The sequence below is a fragment of the Zerene cesonia genome, chromosome 12, assembly GCF_012273895.1.
Source record: "Zerene cesonia ecotype Mississippi chromosome 12, Zerene_cesonia_1.1, whole genome shotgun sequence".
NCBI lineage: Eukaryota > Metazoa > Arthropoda > Insecta > Lepidoptera > Pieridae > Zerene > Zerene cesonia.
This window is the reverse complement of record NC_052113.1, coordinates 3,576,603-3,594,867: the sequence shown is the minus strand read 5'-3', so window position 1 is coordinate 3,594,867 and position 18,265 is coordinate 3,576,603. Positions and strand designations below refer to the sequence as shown.

At 30.3% G+C, this 18,265-nt stretch overlaps 3 protein-coding genes across 4 annotated transcripts in view; 1 reads left to right on the top strand and 2 right to left on the bottom strand.

Annotated features, from left to right (window-relative positions):
* LOC119830731 overlaps positions 1 to 1,294 on the bottom strand; it is a 3,019-nt gene extending 1,725 nt beyond the window's left edge. The window contains exons 1-3 of the mRNA XM_038353849.1: positions 1,112 to 1,294; positions 752 to 1,037; positions 113 to 646 (exon numbers count right to left, since the gene is read on the bottom strand). Coding sequence (XP_038209777.1) covers positions 113 to 646; positions 752 to 1,037; positions 1,112 to 1,113 — 822 coding nt within the window. The 5' untranslated portion in view covers positions 1,114 to 1,294. The remainder of the gene's footprint in view (positions 1 to 112; positions 647 to 751; positions 1,038 to 1,111) is intronic.
* A 46-nt stretch (positions 1,295 to 1,340) lies between these two features.
* Positions 1,341 to 18,265, top strand: part of LOC119830936 (probable ATP-dependent DNA helicase HFM1) — a 32,334-nt gene continuing 15,409 nt past the window's right edge. The window contains exons 1-12 of the mRNA XM_038354127.1: positions 1,341 to 1,364; positions 1,745 to 1,958; positions 2,073 to 2,153; positions 2,572 to 2,697; positions 2,838 to 2,967; positions 3,722 to 3,893; positions 4,304 to 4,485; positions 4,790 to 4,940; positions 5,877 to 6,011; positions 6,263 to 6,383; positions 8,006 to 8,079; positions 8,507 to 8,608. Coding sequence (XP_038210055.1) covers positions 1,341 to 1,364; positions 1,745 to 1,958; positions 2,073 to 2,153; positions 2,572 to 2,697; positions 2,838 to 2,967; positions 3,722 to 3,893; positions 4,304 to 4,485; positions 4,790 to 4,940; positions 5,877 to 6,011; positions 6,263 to 6,383; positions 8,006 to 8,079; positions 8,507 to 8,608 — 1,512 coding nt within the window. The remainder of the gene's footprint in view (positions 1,365 to 1,744; positions 1,959 to 2,072; positions 2,154 to 2,571; positions 2,698 to 2,837; positions 2,968 to 3,721; positions 3,894 to 4,303; positions 4,486 to 4,789; positions 4,941 to 5,876; positions 6,012 to 6,262; positions 6,384 to 8,005; positions 8,080 to 8,506; positions 8,609 to 18,265) is intronic.
* On the bottom strand, positions 9,385 to 16,479 carry LOC119830869 (cuticle protein 10.9-like). 2 transcript variants are annotated; one of them, XM_038354044.1, is made up of 3 exons: positions 16,356 to 16,479; positions 12,130 to 12,240; positions 9,385 to 10,144 (listed from the first exon to the last, which is right to left on the bottom strand). In XM_038354044.1, exons 2-3 carry the CDS (start codon positions 12,238 to 12,240, stop codon positions 9,932 to 9,934), a joined length of 324 nt encoding a protein of 107 aa, XP_038209972.1. In that variant the 5' UTR covers positions 16,356 to 16,479; the 3' UTR covers positions 9,385 to 9,931. The 2 variants fall into 2 exon arrangements, with proteins under 2 accessions (XP_038209972.1, XP_038209973.1); XM_038354045.1 differs by having other exon boundaries at positions 16,320 to 16,434.

The window sequence follows — 18,265 nt, the reverse complement described above, 5'->3', positions numbered from 1 at the left end:
GGTTCAGTAGTTTTTGCGTGAAAGAACAACAAACACACACACATCCTTACAAACTTTCGTATTTATAATATTATAAGTTAATAATAGTATTAATATTGAATAATATTTTTACCTTTTCAAAATATTCCCTAATGAACTTTTCTGGATTCTGCACAACCTCTTCCCTTTTCCCATTTAGCGTTACAACTGTTACTCCTGGCAAGTCATCCCAATTGTTAACATAGCTTTGAATATTTAAAGCAGTGTCTAAACCATCTTCAGTATATGTAAGAAATAGTATTAGACTGTCACTATCACTTTTATTTTCATCGGTCTTTGTGGATGGTCTCAATGTTGGCTTTTTCGGTTTATCAGCTCTGTCCTTGACATATTTTTTATTTAATGCTGGAGGTAGGTCATTAGGAACATTTTTTGTCAGCGTAATGATTTCTCTTTTACCTGTATTACTATTACTTTGATATCCACTATCATCTCTGTTGAAACATTGTGCCATATTACAAAGTGGATTCTCTACAGCTTTTAGGATATCATACCTTTTCATCTTTATAAATGCTTCTATAATTTTGTCTAAAGTTGCATTCTCATTTTGCATATATACTTTTAATATTATATCTGCTGGATCATCTTTCACAGAATTTCCTATGTACTGAAATTTAAAATATATGATTGGTACTTAGAAAGTCACATAATAGGTAATTGCATGTTAAAAATACAACATAAAACAAGAAATTCTGTAGTTGGAAAAACTTACATCCAAGTCATCTTGATTAATACCCAGAGCATAGCCTAAATCTCTCCATGTATTGGGTGAGCCTCCTATTTTTTTTACCATTGTTTTCCAAGCCTCATAACATATCATTCCCATTTTAGATTTAGCATTTCTATAATACAATAAACTTGTGTGTAAATAACACACTTTTTCGTGTAAGCTATTTAATTCCGATATTTCCTTAGCTCTTTCTTCTTGCACCATTTCCTCCAGGGCCAGGGTGTCGATACTAATTGTGTCAGCATTTTCGTAATCTTTTAAATGCTCCCTGTTAAAACCAATATATAAATAAAAAAAAATGATTTAAACACATTTTTGTATCTCACAAAATAGTATGCTTACATTATAAATTTTGCAAATAACACTTAGAAATTCATGTACTTTAATATCTTATACTAAAACAATTGAAATTAAAGTGAAAAGAAGTGGTATGTTCAATTCATTATTTAAAAACATGAATAAGGAAAAAATATTTTAAAATTATGACGTTTAACTGTTGAATTTGTTTTATGAAATACGAACAGCTGATTTCCTAGAATGTTAGAGGACATTGACAATTGACACAGCGTCTATGGTGTTCCTTGCAATAAAAAGGGTAATTTATTTAACATAATGTTATAATAATAACAAGAAAAAAACGTTTAAGGTATAATTAACGAGACAATGACAACTTTATTTTGTTCGCTAATAATCGAAATAAAATATATTTTAAAATTTCCTTGATTCCTACCCTTCGATTTAAATTTTTTATCTTATGGCCACAGAAAATAAAATTATAAATGGCGCCAATTCAATATTTCAACATCTGAAAAGAAGGGTTACAAGTTTTGGCAATTACTTTATTTCTGTTGAAATTTGAAGACAAACACATTATATAGAAATAAAATGAATAACGTTAATTACAAATTGTAAGTAATGTAGTTTGGCATTTTAATAGTAGCTATACGATGATTAATATACATATTGTTCACCCAGTGTCATCAGAAATTGCTTCAATATTTTAGATCAAACTTCACAGATATTTTAAATGAGGAAATAGAGAATTCACAACCAATGTCATTGCCTTTATCGAATAGTACAAATGTATCGTCACAAGAGAATTTTAATGTGGATTTAGTTTTATCTGATAAAAAAAGACCCGATAGATATACAGGTCAAAAAGGTCACTTTCGAAGCAGAGAAGAAATTGGTAAGAAATCCAATAGAGGCCATACGTTGAAGAAAAATCAATTAAAAAAAAGATACAATCGACGGCTTTCTGACAAAATACAGTATTCTCTAATATGACTAAATTTAATTACAGATCAAAAATATAGAAACGTCTTTACATACAATTATTTTAATTTAGTGCAATCTAGAATAATCGATGATGCTTTATATTCAGGTGAGTGCGGCACATAAATGCGTTACCTAAATATTAAAATGTCGTGTAAATATAAATTGTGGGTGATTGAATTTAAGTTTGACGTTTATTAAAATAATTTCTGCCCTGCCCAAAAATATTGGGGGAACACTGCAGATTCCAAAATGGGGCCAAAATCACAATTTCCACTAAAAAGAATCGCGTAAATCTATTGAAAACCCACGTGGGTAGATTAACAACAACAAAAAAAAAACCGGGCTAGTTGAGACCCTCTTTTGTTTTTCGAAACGACCGCGTCTGTAATTGTATGTAATTTATTTTTCTATTTCAATAAAACATCGTAATATTACGCTCATCAATATCATTATCAGTTCACTGTTAGACTTCTAACGATAAGTAAATTAGGTACGTTATCATTTCTATTTTATTAACTTTCTAGATAAATCTTTAGTAGTATGCGCTCCTACTGGCTCGGGCAAAACTGTTGTGTTTGAAATGGCTATTGTACAATTACTAATGGAGATGGAAGATAAAAACTCCGATCAGGATTTCAAAATAATCTATAGTAAGTTGATCTTTCCTATAGAAAAACAAAGGCAAATTGGCGGCTCCGGAAATTTGCTATTAAAATACACGTTAATGAGATTGCACTATAAACTATTTGATATGAATTAAGGTGTCAATATAATATACCTGATGTTTTAGTGGCACCTGTAAAAGCGTTATGTTCGGAACGTTTGTCGGAATGGTATCCAAAATTCACAAAGCTCGGTGTATTATGTATTGAAGTCACCGGAGATACAGATCTCGACTTCCCACAGCTAAAACCATATAGGTATAAGGATAATGCTAAAAAATGTACCTACGTTTCTAATTGTATCCAATAGTGGGTAGTCATATCGTATTATAATCCTACTTCCTATCCTACTATCCTACTTAATATTATAAATGCGAAGGTTTGTAAGGATGTGTGTGTGTTTGTTGCTCTTTCACGCAAAAACTACTAAACGGATTGTAATGAAATTTCTACGTAGATAGCTGGACAACTGGAATAACATATAGGCAACTTTTTATCCCGATATTCCTAGGGGATACGGATTTACGCGGGTGAAATCGCGGGGCGCAGCTAGTAGTTTATAATTATAGTAGGTATTTAGCATGTGAGATTCTTGTGAAATAAGATATATGGCTTTAAATAGCACTTAAATTTATTTATAGAAGTCGTATTGAAGCAACTATTGAATCCTAATCTAATAGTCGTATGTGTCATGAATGCCAAAAATAAAAGACCCATTTGGCTTAAAATTAATATGATCGAATATACAGCAATAACATAGAATTGAGTTAATTATTAACGTAATTTTTGTAATGTTTTTACGTAAAAACTATTTATGAAAATCTTTTAATTCTGCAGTGCGTAAATTATAAATTTATTCCAGTTAATTAATTTAAAATAACAATTATATCACTTCAATCATAGATTTTTAATCTTTCCACTACTTTTTTTAAAGAGTTTAAAACCCTATACAAGTTTACGTATTTTTATCACTAAAAAATTCAGAATTCCGTTTTATTCACTGCACATGTAGACTGATAATAACGACTCCAGAAAAATGGGATATGCTAACCCGCCGTTGGAAAGACCACGCTAGTTTTGTCGAAGTCATTAAATTATTTTTAATTGATGAGGTTCACATCTTAAACGATGAAATGCGAGGACCTGTGCTTGAAGCTGTTGTGAGTAGAATGAAAACTATCGAGGTAAGAATGAGAATGTGATATTAAAAAAATATATATATATTTTTTGAAAATATGAAAACTGCTTGCATTTTAATAATGTTTGTTTGTAGATAATATGTATCTGTTTATGAATAATTAATAGATCTTATATATGTAATTATTCACTAACTTTCATACTAGAATTTTTTATATCTCTCTCAAATTTTACTTAATCACTGTAAAATCTTAATGAAACGTATCTCATTAGTCAATACTCAAATAATGAATTATAAAAAATCCTTAATTGAATCTTATAAGTAACATAGAAGAACATTCTAAGTGAGTATCCAAAATCAATGTTAGTAGGTTACATTTACGTGATCTTATACTCCACTTTTATTTATCTACCTTCATGAAACATCCACTGAATTTTTTATTACTCCATTTACAAGTCATCAGCCCAATCCGCCCACCGCATAACCAAACTACAACAACAGTACAGAACTAACGGAGATACTGTAACAATTGCTCCTTCACCTAAAATAAGATTCATAGCAGTATCCGCTACTGTTAGTAATCCTGAAGACGTTGCTAAATGGCTTGGGTCAGCTGATAAACCAGCTGTGTTTTATAAGTATGTAATTTGTTCTAAATCACCTAATATTATATTATTTAATTCCCTCAATGTCATTTTTAGTTCAATTCTATTTGAACCATACTAAAATATAATTATATAACGTTAATTGCGCGCTGTAACGTACAGCCTGTAAGGTATAATATTTTCATTTTATTTACGTTAAAAAATATATGTAAAATAAGTTTCTAAACTATAATTGCTGGTCATAAAATTTGCAGCTTGCCAAAAAAGTTCTTTTTCATATAAATCGTAAATTTGTAGTTTATTACATGCGGTATCTCATATAAATAAAAATACATAGGTTCGGAGACGAATGCCGACCAGTAAAATTGAAACTAGTAGTAGAAGGTTATCCTTGTGCTGAGGGCTCGAGTTTATTCAAGTTTGATATAGTTCTTAATTACAAGCTGTGGCCCATTATACAGAAATACTATAATGGAAAACCTACTCTGGTACGTTCAGTATTGTATCCACTTTTCTATGAACCTACTTTATGTGCCTATGACTTTCAATAGTTAATTTATCTATATATAATTAATATATAATTGCGTGGTAGATACCATATTAAAAAAAAAGACAAAAATGAGTATTGAAATCTAAATGAAAATCATGTACTTCGCTACATAAACCTATATATTTTGAAACATTTTCGTAATCGATACGACATCTCTTCAGCTAAGCTAATCCATCAAACTGTTTACGCATCAGAGCGTGTTAAGAAAGTATTTATACGAACACTTATTCAGATTCTCGCAAAAAATCCTCCTTTCATAGCCGATACAACAAATCAACAAATTGAATGAATAAAAGAAATTCGAGTAGGTAGGATTGCGACCGAGACATCTCAAGCGTCGCTTGGAAAGACTTGGGACCGATAATCGATCAATTTTTTCCTATAATACCTAACTATATAACTTCTGTAATTAGGTATTATACAAAAAAAATCAATATCACACTGATATTATAAATGTGAAAGTTTGTTTGTCCGTTAATGATGCTGAAACTTCTGAACGGATTTTCATGAAATTTGGTATACAAACAGGGTTTGAGGTGACTTGAGTGATGAGATATTTTGTATCCAGATTAAATACTCCCTTGGAATAAAATAGAAATCTTAATATTCGGTCGGAGCCGGGACGAGCGTCTAATCTAATATATGAAATTCTCGTGTCACAGTTTTCGTTGCCATACTCCTCCGGAACGGCTTGACCGATTTTGATGAATTTTTTTGTGCTTATCCGGTATCTATGAGAATCGGCCAACATCTATTTTTCATACCCCTAAATGATAAGAGTAAGGCAGAACAGCGTTTGCTAGGTGCAGCTAGTATATAATATAAAAATATATAACTTTGTATTAAAAACACATTATAACACAAACGGTAACAGATATTCTGCAACACGCGGAAGAGTGTCGCGCTGACCGCTGAAACGCTATCCCGTGAGATCACGGTTGGGTTCAGCGATGAGCAGAAGGCCAGGCTTGCCGCTCTTGCATCCACTATTAAGAATAAAAAGTTTCAAGTAAATACCCACCTGTTTTATTTTAGTAACTCCTGGCGATCTTATGTAGAAAGTAGGTTTACATTACAAAATATTTATGCCTATTAGTAATTAGTAAAATTTACTATCTCGTTTTACCTCAATATAATGAGTAAATATTTTGCATTTTGCTTTCATATGAAATATTAGGCCTAAGGCAAAGAAAACGATAAACTATAACTGGCATTTAATTGTTGTCAAATAAAATAAAAGTCTGTAAAACATGATTTCAGTCGTTGATATTATGTGGCGTGGGCTGCCATCACGCAGGTCTCTTATACGAAGAAAGAATAAACATTGAAAACGCTTTCAGAAATAGAGAATTGCCTATCCTCATTACAACTACAACATTAGGTAACTTTTTCGTCTTTACATATTTTTTTGTCATTTCACTTCATTGAAATACATAACAAATTAATTTATTCACGTCAATTTAAAAGGGCATCGGCCCTATTAATAATGACGACTTTCGCTTCATTGGCTATCCAAAATTCATTTGAATAATGATTAAGTTCTAATTATGTGTGAACTGAACCTATAAGCTTTGCAAACCTTTTTTTTTATTTTATACTAGCATCAGAGCAATAGATTTATCTACAATAGCAGATACCGACTACGGCAGTCTCCACCGAACATGAGACATTTGACTGCTGTCCATATTTTAATTAATTATTATTTTATGAGTGCTTCCCAAAATCAAGCATCATGCACTTTCATTTGTGATATTACAATTTGTCATTATTTATTTTGTGTTATGATTAATACTTATCCATTTCGGATTAAAAAGTACTTTTCTCAGAGATCGTAATCAACGTTGTTCCGTTATTAGCACTTATCACAAATCTGAGATTCAATCTTATAAGTTTCAGTTCCACCAAAGGAAATCATTCGTCAGCCTGACTTTCTTATTGTGTTAGCAAAAGCACCATATTCGTGTACACGTATTTGTCAGTTACATTTTGTTTTCCGGATCTAGATAACTAAACGCAACGTGTGGTCTGGTACCCACTTTAAGGCTTCGACAAACATGAAATTTAATAATAAGTATTGTTTTATGTCTGTATTGCAACTCTTATTAGTAAAAATTATGTGTTGAATGTTTGAAAATGATATGATATGATATTTGATAATGATATCTAATATAATTGTTACCGTATAAACATTAATTTTCGTTACCTATCTTATTTTGGGATTGAAGAAGAATCAACCTATGGCTTGTGTGGCGTTTATTAAGCCTCACCTACTACTTAAACTCAATTAACGACACATTAATGACTCGACTAAATATACAATATTTCTTAATATTAAATTTTTTAACACATAAACCAATTCTAAATAATATACTATTGACTAGCATACTTTAAAACTACTTCATATAAATATGAATTTTAAGATACATTCAAGTATTGTTGTGCGGAGCCTTGTATAAGAAAGCTTAAAACGTGATCATCCTAAACCGTTGCAGATAGTACGGTTCCCAGAAATCCGCTTCCGTATTTCGAAATCCTTACACGTACAATGTACGTATCCTTTCACTGCGTCAAAGATTTCTCGTTTACGCAACGGGAGGTGCGCCGGTTTTACAGTTTTATGTTGTGATGATTTTATTGCATAATTGTGTCTTTTTAATTGGTCCTTTTTGAATTAATGTAGGTACTCATGTGTTATTAAGGCTGCGATATAGAAGGAATAAATTTATGTACATTTAGATTGTTCAATGGTTCATTTTTAAATATTCGTCGTTAGAAATAAAGTCATCAAATTAATCAATTTGATTCATTTTAATCTCTATTACGATTTATGTTGTCCATATTTTCCTATTAAATTTTTGACCACATCAGATAATATATGTCTTCTTTTTCCAACCAATTGAAGTAATATGTACTATTACTATTTAATTATTTTATACTTATTGTACTATTAAAATAAAAAAGTTACACGGTACATCGCATCTATGTCTTGTTTATTTTTTATAGCAATGGGCGTCAACTTACCAGCCCATCTGGTTATTATCAAGAACACTCAACAATATGTGAATGGGGCATATCAGGTACTTCTCTTATCACGGGCGTAGTCAGATTTAAGGGGAGGTTCATGAAAGCAGGGTAACTATAAGTACTAAAATAAATCCAGATGTTTATGCATATTTAATTAGAAATTACTTCTTTGAAGGTTTAAGTCCCTTAAATTACCTTGCTACGCCCCTTACTTGAATATTATCGTTTATCCAGTATAGAGTTGTTTCATGACAAACATGAAAATATCATTGATTTTAAAGACAATTCAATGTTATTTAACTGAATATGATGTGATATATATAATACGTCACCAGCTAGAATTATTAACGCATTCAGAATTATTTGCAAAATTTATTCGTGGTATTATTTTATTAGGTATCACCTCTTATATCACTATTTTCTATAGTATTATGTGCCCTTGATCTTAAGTAATATTCCTAAAATAATGTATTATTATAGGAATATAGTATAAGTACGATACTCCAAATGGTGGGACGGGCGGGTCGGCCACAATTCGATACTGAAGCCACCGCTGTTATTATGACTCGACTCGCAGATAAGGTAAGATCAATGTTACTCTTACGTTTAATATAATTGCAAACTGTGTAAAGGTAAAAAATATAGTTTATGGTTGCATTTTGAAGATACGTTTATTAAACAACGATACATGTTTTGTATTATGCTATATTTTTTATTAAGTTGGGATTCTGTAGTCAGATTAGCATTAATTTATATTGTTTCGTTTTCATGTTTCGTATCTCGGTTTTCTTGGAATTAAGTTAAAAAAGATTTAATATTAATTCCGAACCCGTCCCTATAGCCACGTAGTTCTTTAGAAAACACTATTGCATATTTTAATAAAATATACAATAAAATATAAAATGTACATATATAAGTTACCTGTTTATTAAGTAGTACAAAATCCCATAAATCTCTCTTTCCATAATTTATAAATGAATTGGGGAAGATGGATTAATATCCATATTCAGGTAAATACCTAGTTACCAAAGTGTACCTAAAGTACAACTAGCCGTCCGCCCCAGCTTCGCCCGTGGGTCATATATAGAGCTTTACTCAGGGATCACGAATAAATACAAAGTAAATTATATTTGAAAAATTGCCTATTGACACCAGCCGCACATTCCTATTCATTGTGCTTACGTAATGCTCCTAGGTGTTTATTATTATTATAGTTATTATAGTGTTCTCATTATTCATTTTTAATATAAGTGCTATAGCATCAAATTAGAAATGTGTTGTTCATTTTAATTATAATTCCCAGATCACTTTCAATTAAACATGTATTTTTATTAATAAGGGTTAAAGAAAAATAACAGTTTTAAATCGTACAAAATATTTATTGCTTAAATTTACAGATAGTGATATGAACTTAATCTAAACGTTTAGATACTATCACAATGTAGCGCCATGCTATAAAAATAATATAACTTTCGAATATTCCGAACTTTCGATTACGTCATCACAGGTTTGGTAACATTTTGAATAACTATTATCTAAAAGATTTTGGATTCCATTTTAATAGTCCAATCTCGAACGCAAACATGTCGTCTTAAAGTATTTCTAAATGTACTTGTACTGGCATTACATAAAACTAAACTCGAAAAGAAATTTTGCGTATAACCATTGAACACAAATATGCCCTCATTATCGGTATAATTACGTTACAACTTTAACAAGTCCATTCTAAGAAACATTATTTGGACTACATTTTTACAACGTTCAATCGGTTTATTATTAAAAATGACTAACTTATTTGCTGTTTAACGTTAATGGCAATATACAAAAATAAAGTAAATCATTTGGATATTGTATCTCAACGATAGAATCGTGAGGATTACGTCGTCGCTATATTGGGTCTACTGGTTACTTTCCTTTAAAGGGGCTCGCGTTTTCTTGAAAACTGATTTTCGGTACGAATCCACTGTCGCCTTCGACTGTGTATTCTACCACCATGAGTCGGCCATCGGGAAGTAATACTCGGTATCCTCCAATTACCTTGCCCTGTGCGTCGCCAGATTCGTTGGCTCCGAAGTACAGTTCCTTTTCTGGGTCTTCAACGTCGTATTTATATTCGTACTGTGAAACATTAGAAAATTTGTTGATTAAACAAATAACCTCTTGTTGTGTCGCTACACATATATTTAATATCTCGTTTTTATCTTCCTATAGAAAATACTGCTAAATTATTGCTTAAGTTTTATTTAACATAAAGGTAAAGGAATAAATAGTATAAAGAATTCGAATTTAAAATCGTCACAATTTTGCCTGTTATAAGAAGTCAGAATGTTGCTAAGTCAGCTAACCGTAAAATAATCTTTATTTTATGCAAAAACATATAGTTATGTCTATATAATAATGTGCTTCCGTATTTTTTTGAATCTTCTAATAGGGGCCAAGGCCAGACTTTATTATTACTTGTCCCTGTTTACGGTCAAAGGTAACTTCTGTAAAAATAAATATTAGATTTTAAATTTAAGTAAGTTTTCTTTATCATATGAAGCCTTTTTTAAAAATAATAGATTTATTGATAACAATTCGAAAATCATCATAATATTACGATATGAATTTGTCAATTCGTTTTATTCACAGAGTTTACATTAACAGCTTATCTATTGTAAGAAAGACACACAAATGTACCAAGTAAGTTAAGGTCATGGGAATTTTCTTATAGCTACACTCATTGTGACCCCGCATATTTCATATGTTAAAAATGTGAACTTCAAATGCTACGCTAATTAATATTTCATCATACATAATTGTTAAATATACTAGAAAGTTTCGCAACGTTTCGCAAAAATATTCTAATGTCAATATTAAAACACGTAAAAACCTAAACGACTTATTATATTTCAATATCGAAGGAAATGCTCTAAAAATCTATCGTGCTTTGAAAACATAATTAAATTACATTTTTTATTGTGCGATAACATCAAGCTAATGGTCAAAGAGCGCGCACAAAAGAGGTTGGACGCAATTCATCTAATTAGTGTGTTAGCCGTGTGTTCACATCGTTAGCATAATGGGTGTATAGCTAAGATCACCCTGATATGAGATACAACTAGACGGCGGATAAGTGCACTATGCGCGAACACCTGTTAATTATACATGAGAATTATATGTAATTTCAGGTGTGAAATATGCAATGTACATAAGTACAATAAGGATTAAAAAGTCGTCTTTGCTTGGTAGGTTTAAAGCTACATTTTTAGTCGATTCTGCTTCAAAACTTGTGCTATTTATTTGATTTGAATTATTAATCGATTTAATTAATGTATTTAAATATGATTTATGATGATGAAAATTAATTTAATAAGGTAAATGATAATCAAAGTTACAAAAGATGTCACAAAAACAATCTGCAATCTCGGAACATAATTAAATTAAAATATGGTGGAATCTCACTAAAAGAGTCAAGGTTATAAACATTATTCGTTAATTGTTCGTAACCACACGCGACGTGATTGCCAATAGATGCAAACGATTGCAGATAAAGAATAACAACGTTTATATCAATAAAGTCAAAGAATTACCTTCAAAGGACGTCTATAAATACCATTTTAGCTAAAATGCTAGTAAACTGTTTTGAAATGAAAAGTTGCTTGCCTTAACATCTTGACCTGCAAGGATGTGGAGGCAATAATTCTAGAGAAGCGACCCTTTGGCATATAACAATGCTGTGTATTGATACAAAAGGGCAAATGTCACATAGGATACGGTCGTTTGTCATTTGTAAATGCAATCATTTTTATAAATTATTAATGAAAAATCCAGCAATCATTACAAACTTATTATTGTGCGATTGAATAATGTAACGCGCAATTCTTCTTGTAAAATACAAATAAAAATAAAATATCTTCTACTCTTCCCAGGTCGCCTCCTTATAAGAACTAACCAATCAAAAACATTTTTAAGTATGGGCAAATTTGTACAATTGTAGAGAAAATATATATATAAATCAAATTTGTTAGTACATACTACAATTCCACGGACTTTCTGGCTTCAGAGTTATGTAGTATTACAGATTACATATTATGTAGTAGCAATTACTTTAAAATACTTACTGGCATCGGAGGATATTGCTCTTCTGCTTGCGGCGCGGGCGCAGACGACGCATGTCGTACACTTACGCACACCAACGCAACCGCTACCAATAAACATTTCATCGACGTCATCTAATAACAAAAAAAATCATATTATTCACTTTTATGTATAAGTTAGTTTATTTATTATATTTATAAATAAATGTAAAAAGGCTATATTAAATAATCCATTGAAGCCAATATTTCCCTTCCAAGTCTTTTCAGAATAGATAAGACAAACAAATTCAATATGTCAGAAATCTTCTAATTTCAATAAAATAATTATAAAAATAGTAGAAGAAATGTAAACAATAAGATATAAGGTAGGTAAGGTATTTATATTCGATTAAAACATTCCTAAATCAGATTGCATGCTCATTATTCAAATACAAGAAATTACTATGACAATATCAAACGCCATGTTCTAAATAAAAAACGTTTGGAAATGAAGACTTGAATTATATTTGCAATTCGATGACCCGAAGATGATCATCAATGACCTATTTTGAAAGTACAAATCTATCATGGTCCCGCAGAACAGGCATTGCCTAGTGCGGGATCCAATGAATTCATGTTTGTAATAAAGAATTTTTTTTTTTTTTTTTTTTATAAATTTGCTCAGTTCTAGTTATTCTGTAATCATACATTAAAGTATTCGTGTACATAACCTGTACATATGTATACAAATATTTTTATTTCGTTCCAACCATAAAGAATTGTTTGCAAGATTATTCAATAATCCATTATATTACTATAAAAAATGAAAAATAACACAATCAAGATAGCGGATCCATTTTTAAATTCCTTACGTATTGTTTTTCCTTACGCGATTAATTACTGTCATCGGTTTAATTGTGTTGCCAGACGACATCGTTAAACGTGCTGTTAGCTGCCCGCTCCTTTTTTACGGTATTTACAAGCCAATTACGTAGAAAGACCATTTACACCTAGGCAGGATATGAACGTTTTGTTAACTGATTTATAAGTAATAATTAAATAATTATTAAGTTATTTTTGCCAAATCTCTAACCAAAAAGTACATTACATATCTCTTAGCTTAAAAATTTTCGTACAGTATTTTTATATATATTAAAATTTATATATAAATATCTGTAAATAATCTGTGTTGTAAACACACATTTATTTACTTACATTTTTTTTTTTTTTGAAATCAGTAGTAATCATGTTATTCAATTGAACACAAAAGTATTTAATAATAGGACATAAACGTCTTTCATTTAATTTATTATGTGCTCGGCCTTGCGTGATCGATTCCTGCGGGAAAAATTGCTTTGTCTTTCGTGCAATCTCGCTATCGTGTGAATGCTTGACTTGTGGTGATTTGACACTTTTTGTTTATGCGTTTCATTAGTGGAAGTTGCAATAGAATAATGTGGAAAGGAAATAATTATCTTTCCTTATGAAAGATACATGTTAATTGGATTATTAGCTGACAATGTATACACTACTAACAATAATTGATCTATAGAAAATAAAAACAATGGCGATATAAAAAGTGTGAATATATGATTAATTATTTATTTATAAAAAGGATTAAATATTATTTCATTGATTTGTCTTACTAACTACCGCATGTACATACTTCATGAAAGCTCTGTAATAGCCAAGATTTATGCATTTATGGAAAAGTAAATAATAGCATTATGAGCATATGTGAGCCTGAATACTTCGTAAAATGTTTTAATTTGCCATAAAAAATAATCTAATACTTTCTAAAAAAGTTAAATCCTACAACTTTTTTAAGCTGTAGGGACTGGAAAGACCGCCTCCTTGGTGCAGTGGTTAACGCGTGAGCGTAGAACCGAGGGTTCGATTCCCGGTGGGGACGCACAAAAAAAAAATTCTCGGCCCCATATCTCATAAAGAGACACGGGACTTAAACTTTTAGGGACTGGAATGCAACTTTTTAAAGATGTCAGGCGAATCAATATTTTATTTCAATAAATATTTAACAGTACAAAGTCACAAATAGATTTTACAATTTTGATAGACTTACCTGAAGCTTATGAACATTCAATACTGAATAAATAAATAAATATAAATACTTAATAATACTAAAGATTCATTAAATTCGCTTAAATAATATAATATAATACCTATGATTGTGATATTGACATGCATTATTACATTGCAATTACAATATGTAGCGGACAAATTAATTATGAATAATTTATTTATTAATTAATAAGATGACTAAGGGATACGCAATGCAAGCGTCTTTATGGATTTGAATATTTATAGTAAGCGTTACTAACGTACAAGGTATTTAATTTATGAGACTAATTGATATTTAGATCTTATATATCATATTGATATAAAAACAATTATATCAAACTAAGAGTAAGAAATATACTTACAAAAAGTATCGTGATTATAAGTTTAAACTTTTATTATTAACATAAACAGATGTTTTAAATATTTTTAACATTGCAGATCTGTCTTTTCTAACTTAATCTACAATTTATTCTTTTTATATACTTTTAGCTCGATGAACCAGGGTTCATGACCATTTCCTCTCGTAAAGCTTATACAAAGTAAAGTAAAAGCTCCGCTAAGGCTAAAGAGTAAAAATATTTTTCAAAAGGTCCCGATTTAAGCTAACAATTAACAAATTCTTCAAAATGTTTTGATTAAAATGCTTTTGCAGTTAGTTAAATATAAGAATTCACATTTGCGGCTAAATACGGCCTGTGGTTTGCCGGAGCGTGAAGAAGTACTTTACCACAAAAACTATAAACTATAATATATCATTTTTAAAATTATACATCAGTTTATTATATACATTTTAAAAAACCTTGAGACAGGATTGAATGTACAAATTTATAAGACATTAGGGTAAGGTTTTTTGACATTTAATGAATATAATATTCTAGAGATCCGCCCCGGAATATCCATTGATAATTTTATAAGTTATAGCTATTAGAAATAAAATACATATGCAACGGGGAAATAATTTTTGAAAACGGTTCAGTAGTTCCTGGGATTAGTGCATTAAATAAACAAACAAACAGACTCTTCATATATATCCATTGAGTAAAATAAAATTATTAAACAAGCTTTTGGATGTTAGTAAATTCCGTACCATTCTAATAAGGATTACGATGAGCAATGAGCGTTTTGTTTTATTTTAATTAAATTTTAATCTATCAGCCTACATTTCATTAAACATTCTTGTTATTTTTTTAAGACTGTAATATCGCTAATACCGTTCTTATTTCTATCAGAATTACACACTAATTAGCAAAAGAATTGCTTATTTAAGTTTAAGGTAAAACGCAAAAAAACCAATTCATTAGTGACAAAGTTCGTAACCGCCTTTTTTTTCAAGCGAATTCTTCCTTTTACGGGAAATTCTTCATGACTTACTATTAATAACTCAAAAATTACAGAAATACTTTGTAATTTTTGAGTTACTAATAGTAAAAATTATTATCCTTTGCCTTTGTTTATTTATCATGGTAGGTAAATGTGAATGATGTTTAAATTTAAAATTAATAATTTCGTGCAAAACAATTCGAAGCTTAAACGTGATAGATAGACATTTCAAATATAAAGAACTAATTAATTTTTCAATGGCAAAAGTAGATAAAAAGATAATCTCGTAATAATGACCTAGTTTCACACATTTTTGCTGAACATGCATGTAAACAATTGACTTTCCGCTTTAAGCAATTGATAACTATCTTAATACTGCAATTAATACATAAATCTGGTAATGTGGTACTTAGTTATAGTCTATGAGAAAAAGTATTGTAAGAAACAAACTTGTTTGATATGGATTACACTTTTAACTGAAATTTAAATAGAAAAAAATGTATTTAGGTGTCCTTGTCATTAGGTTTTTATTTCTTTTCATTTATATATTTCAAATAAATTCTTCTATTTCTATTAGAATTACTATTGTTATTAGGTCTCTTGTAAAATTTTTCAAATACCAAATATATCGTAATATATCATATCTCTGATCTATTTTCATTTGTATCGTGTTTTTAACTAGTCTAAAATAGAAAATTTTCAAACTAACTAACTATAATAATAGATGTAATTTTACATGTTATTTAAACAAAAAATATAATATATTTAGCACAGAAACATAAAATTGATCCTAGTCTATCAAAGCTCCGTATACAATATATGCAACACCAACTCACGTATCCAAAGTCAGCAATCTTTCAAAAAGAACTCACCGTATCGAATACACACACTTTAACACAAAGTTGTCAACTGAGAGTGCTACTCGACTTGTGGCGCGCCCCGACCTTACCCGACTCTTATATACAACCCCGCGGTTCTCGGGCGCCGCGAAGATGCCGCAATGTCGATCGTGTCGTGATTAAATCTCTCAAAATCAAAACACAACCTGTTTGTTGTATTGTTATCCTGTCGTTTATTTTCCCTAAAAGAATTATTTGAAAATAAATTATAGTTTCTTCCCAAGCTATTCCATAGTTTGGGAAGAAACATATATCCATATTATATGTATATCCTATACATAGTAGATATGTACCTGTCTAACTTTATGAGTACCGATTAATTGTAATTATAAACTATGTATTTTTTCTGTGTCATTTCTTGTTTATCGGAGAATTTTCTTTAATAAAATGGGCATAATAAAATACGACCGTGAACCTCTAATTGCTAATAGGCTTAATAACATTTAAGAGTCGTGGTAGGAAGAGCCTCCATTTACACCATTTAAAATTTAACTTTTATTACTGATAAACATCTATCGAATTATCTATGACGATTAACATCTTCTATATATATACAATGTTGTATAATTGTTGAATTTATTTTTCTGTGATATGTTAAATATTTTAATAGTAAATAATACTTATTCATGTTTTTAAAACATGCACATTTTAGTAGCAGTCTGCCCCAGCTTAGTCCGTGATACATGTATAGATTATACTGGACACTTAAGGATCACGTCCCTATCCAACGTCCATCCCAAAAAAATTTGAAATCGGTCTAGAAGATTCTGAGATTAGCGCGTTCAATCAAACAAACATACAAATATCTTAGTAAACTGTTCATCTATGTAATCTTTTTCTTCTTATGTTTATTTATGTACAAAATTGTATGTTGCATAACTAACCTACCTAATTTCATGCAATCAAATAACAATGATTGTAAAATTGATATATGAAATTGTTTAATATAAAAGAAAACTGGCAGGTTAAAAGAATACAAAAAGCACCTAAATGATATTACGGCGTTATCGTAATCAACGCATTAGTACGCCACTGAAAATCCGAGCCAATTCGGGAACTCCATTAACGTCAACATCAAGTATGCGACAGCAAAAATAAGAAAAAAAATGTCATGCATTTGAATTAAGAATACACACCACAGATAATATAATACTGATACATACATATGCGACAGATTACAGCACGGTTCATTAAATTTAACATAAAGGGTATTCGCGTGGATTTGCCCTGGCCACAAAACTGGTGAAAGTGATATACTCTGTCAACCTCTCGTGATGAGGAAGTGACTTATTGTACTTTATGATCATTGACGGTATGATCAAACGTTCCGACTCTGCAATTTTAAATTGATGTTCTAGTTAAATTTGCTTAGTACCTTCTTTCATTGATTCATTATGTTCTCATACTTACTTTTCGTTAATTAGGTATCTCATAATTAAATAATAAAAAAGGTAAATGAAAGCTTGTATTTAAGGTCACCAGGACCTCACTTACTTCATTGAAATGTATTAATATTGTGAACCATATTATGAATTCATTTAGATTTTTATTAAAAAAAAATTCAGTGGAGCATAGAACCTTCCCCATTTTTGAAGTCTATTAACAATCGAAGTAAAATACAAACTATATACACACTAGCTTCCGCCCGCGTGGAATTAGGACATTTACAAATGATTTAGTTACTGTCTATTCCTGTTTTATCCCAAGGGAGCATTTAATCGGGTAAAAAGTATCCTCTCACCAAAGACAGCTCATACCCTGTCTGTATACCAAATTTCATTAAAATCCGTTCTGTAGTTTCAGCGTTATTGACATCCAAACAATCAAACTTTCGCATTTATAATATAAGTGTGATACACATATACTTAGTTGTGTACCAGAAA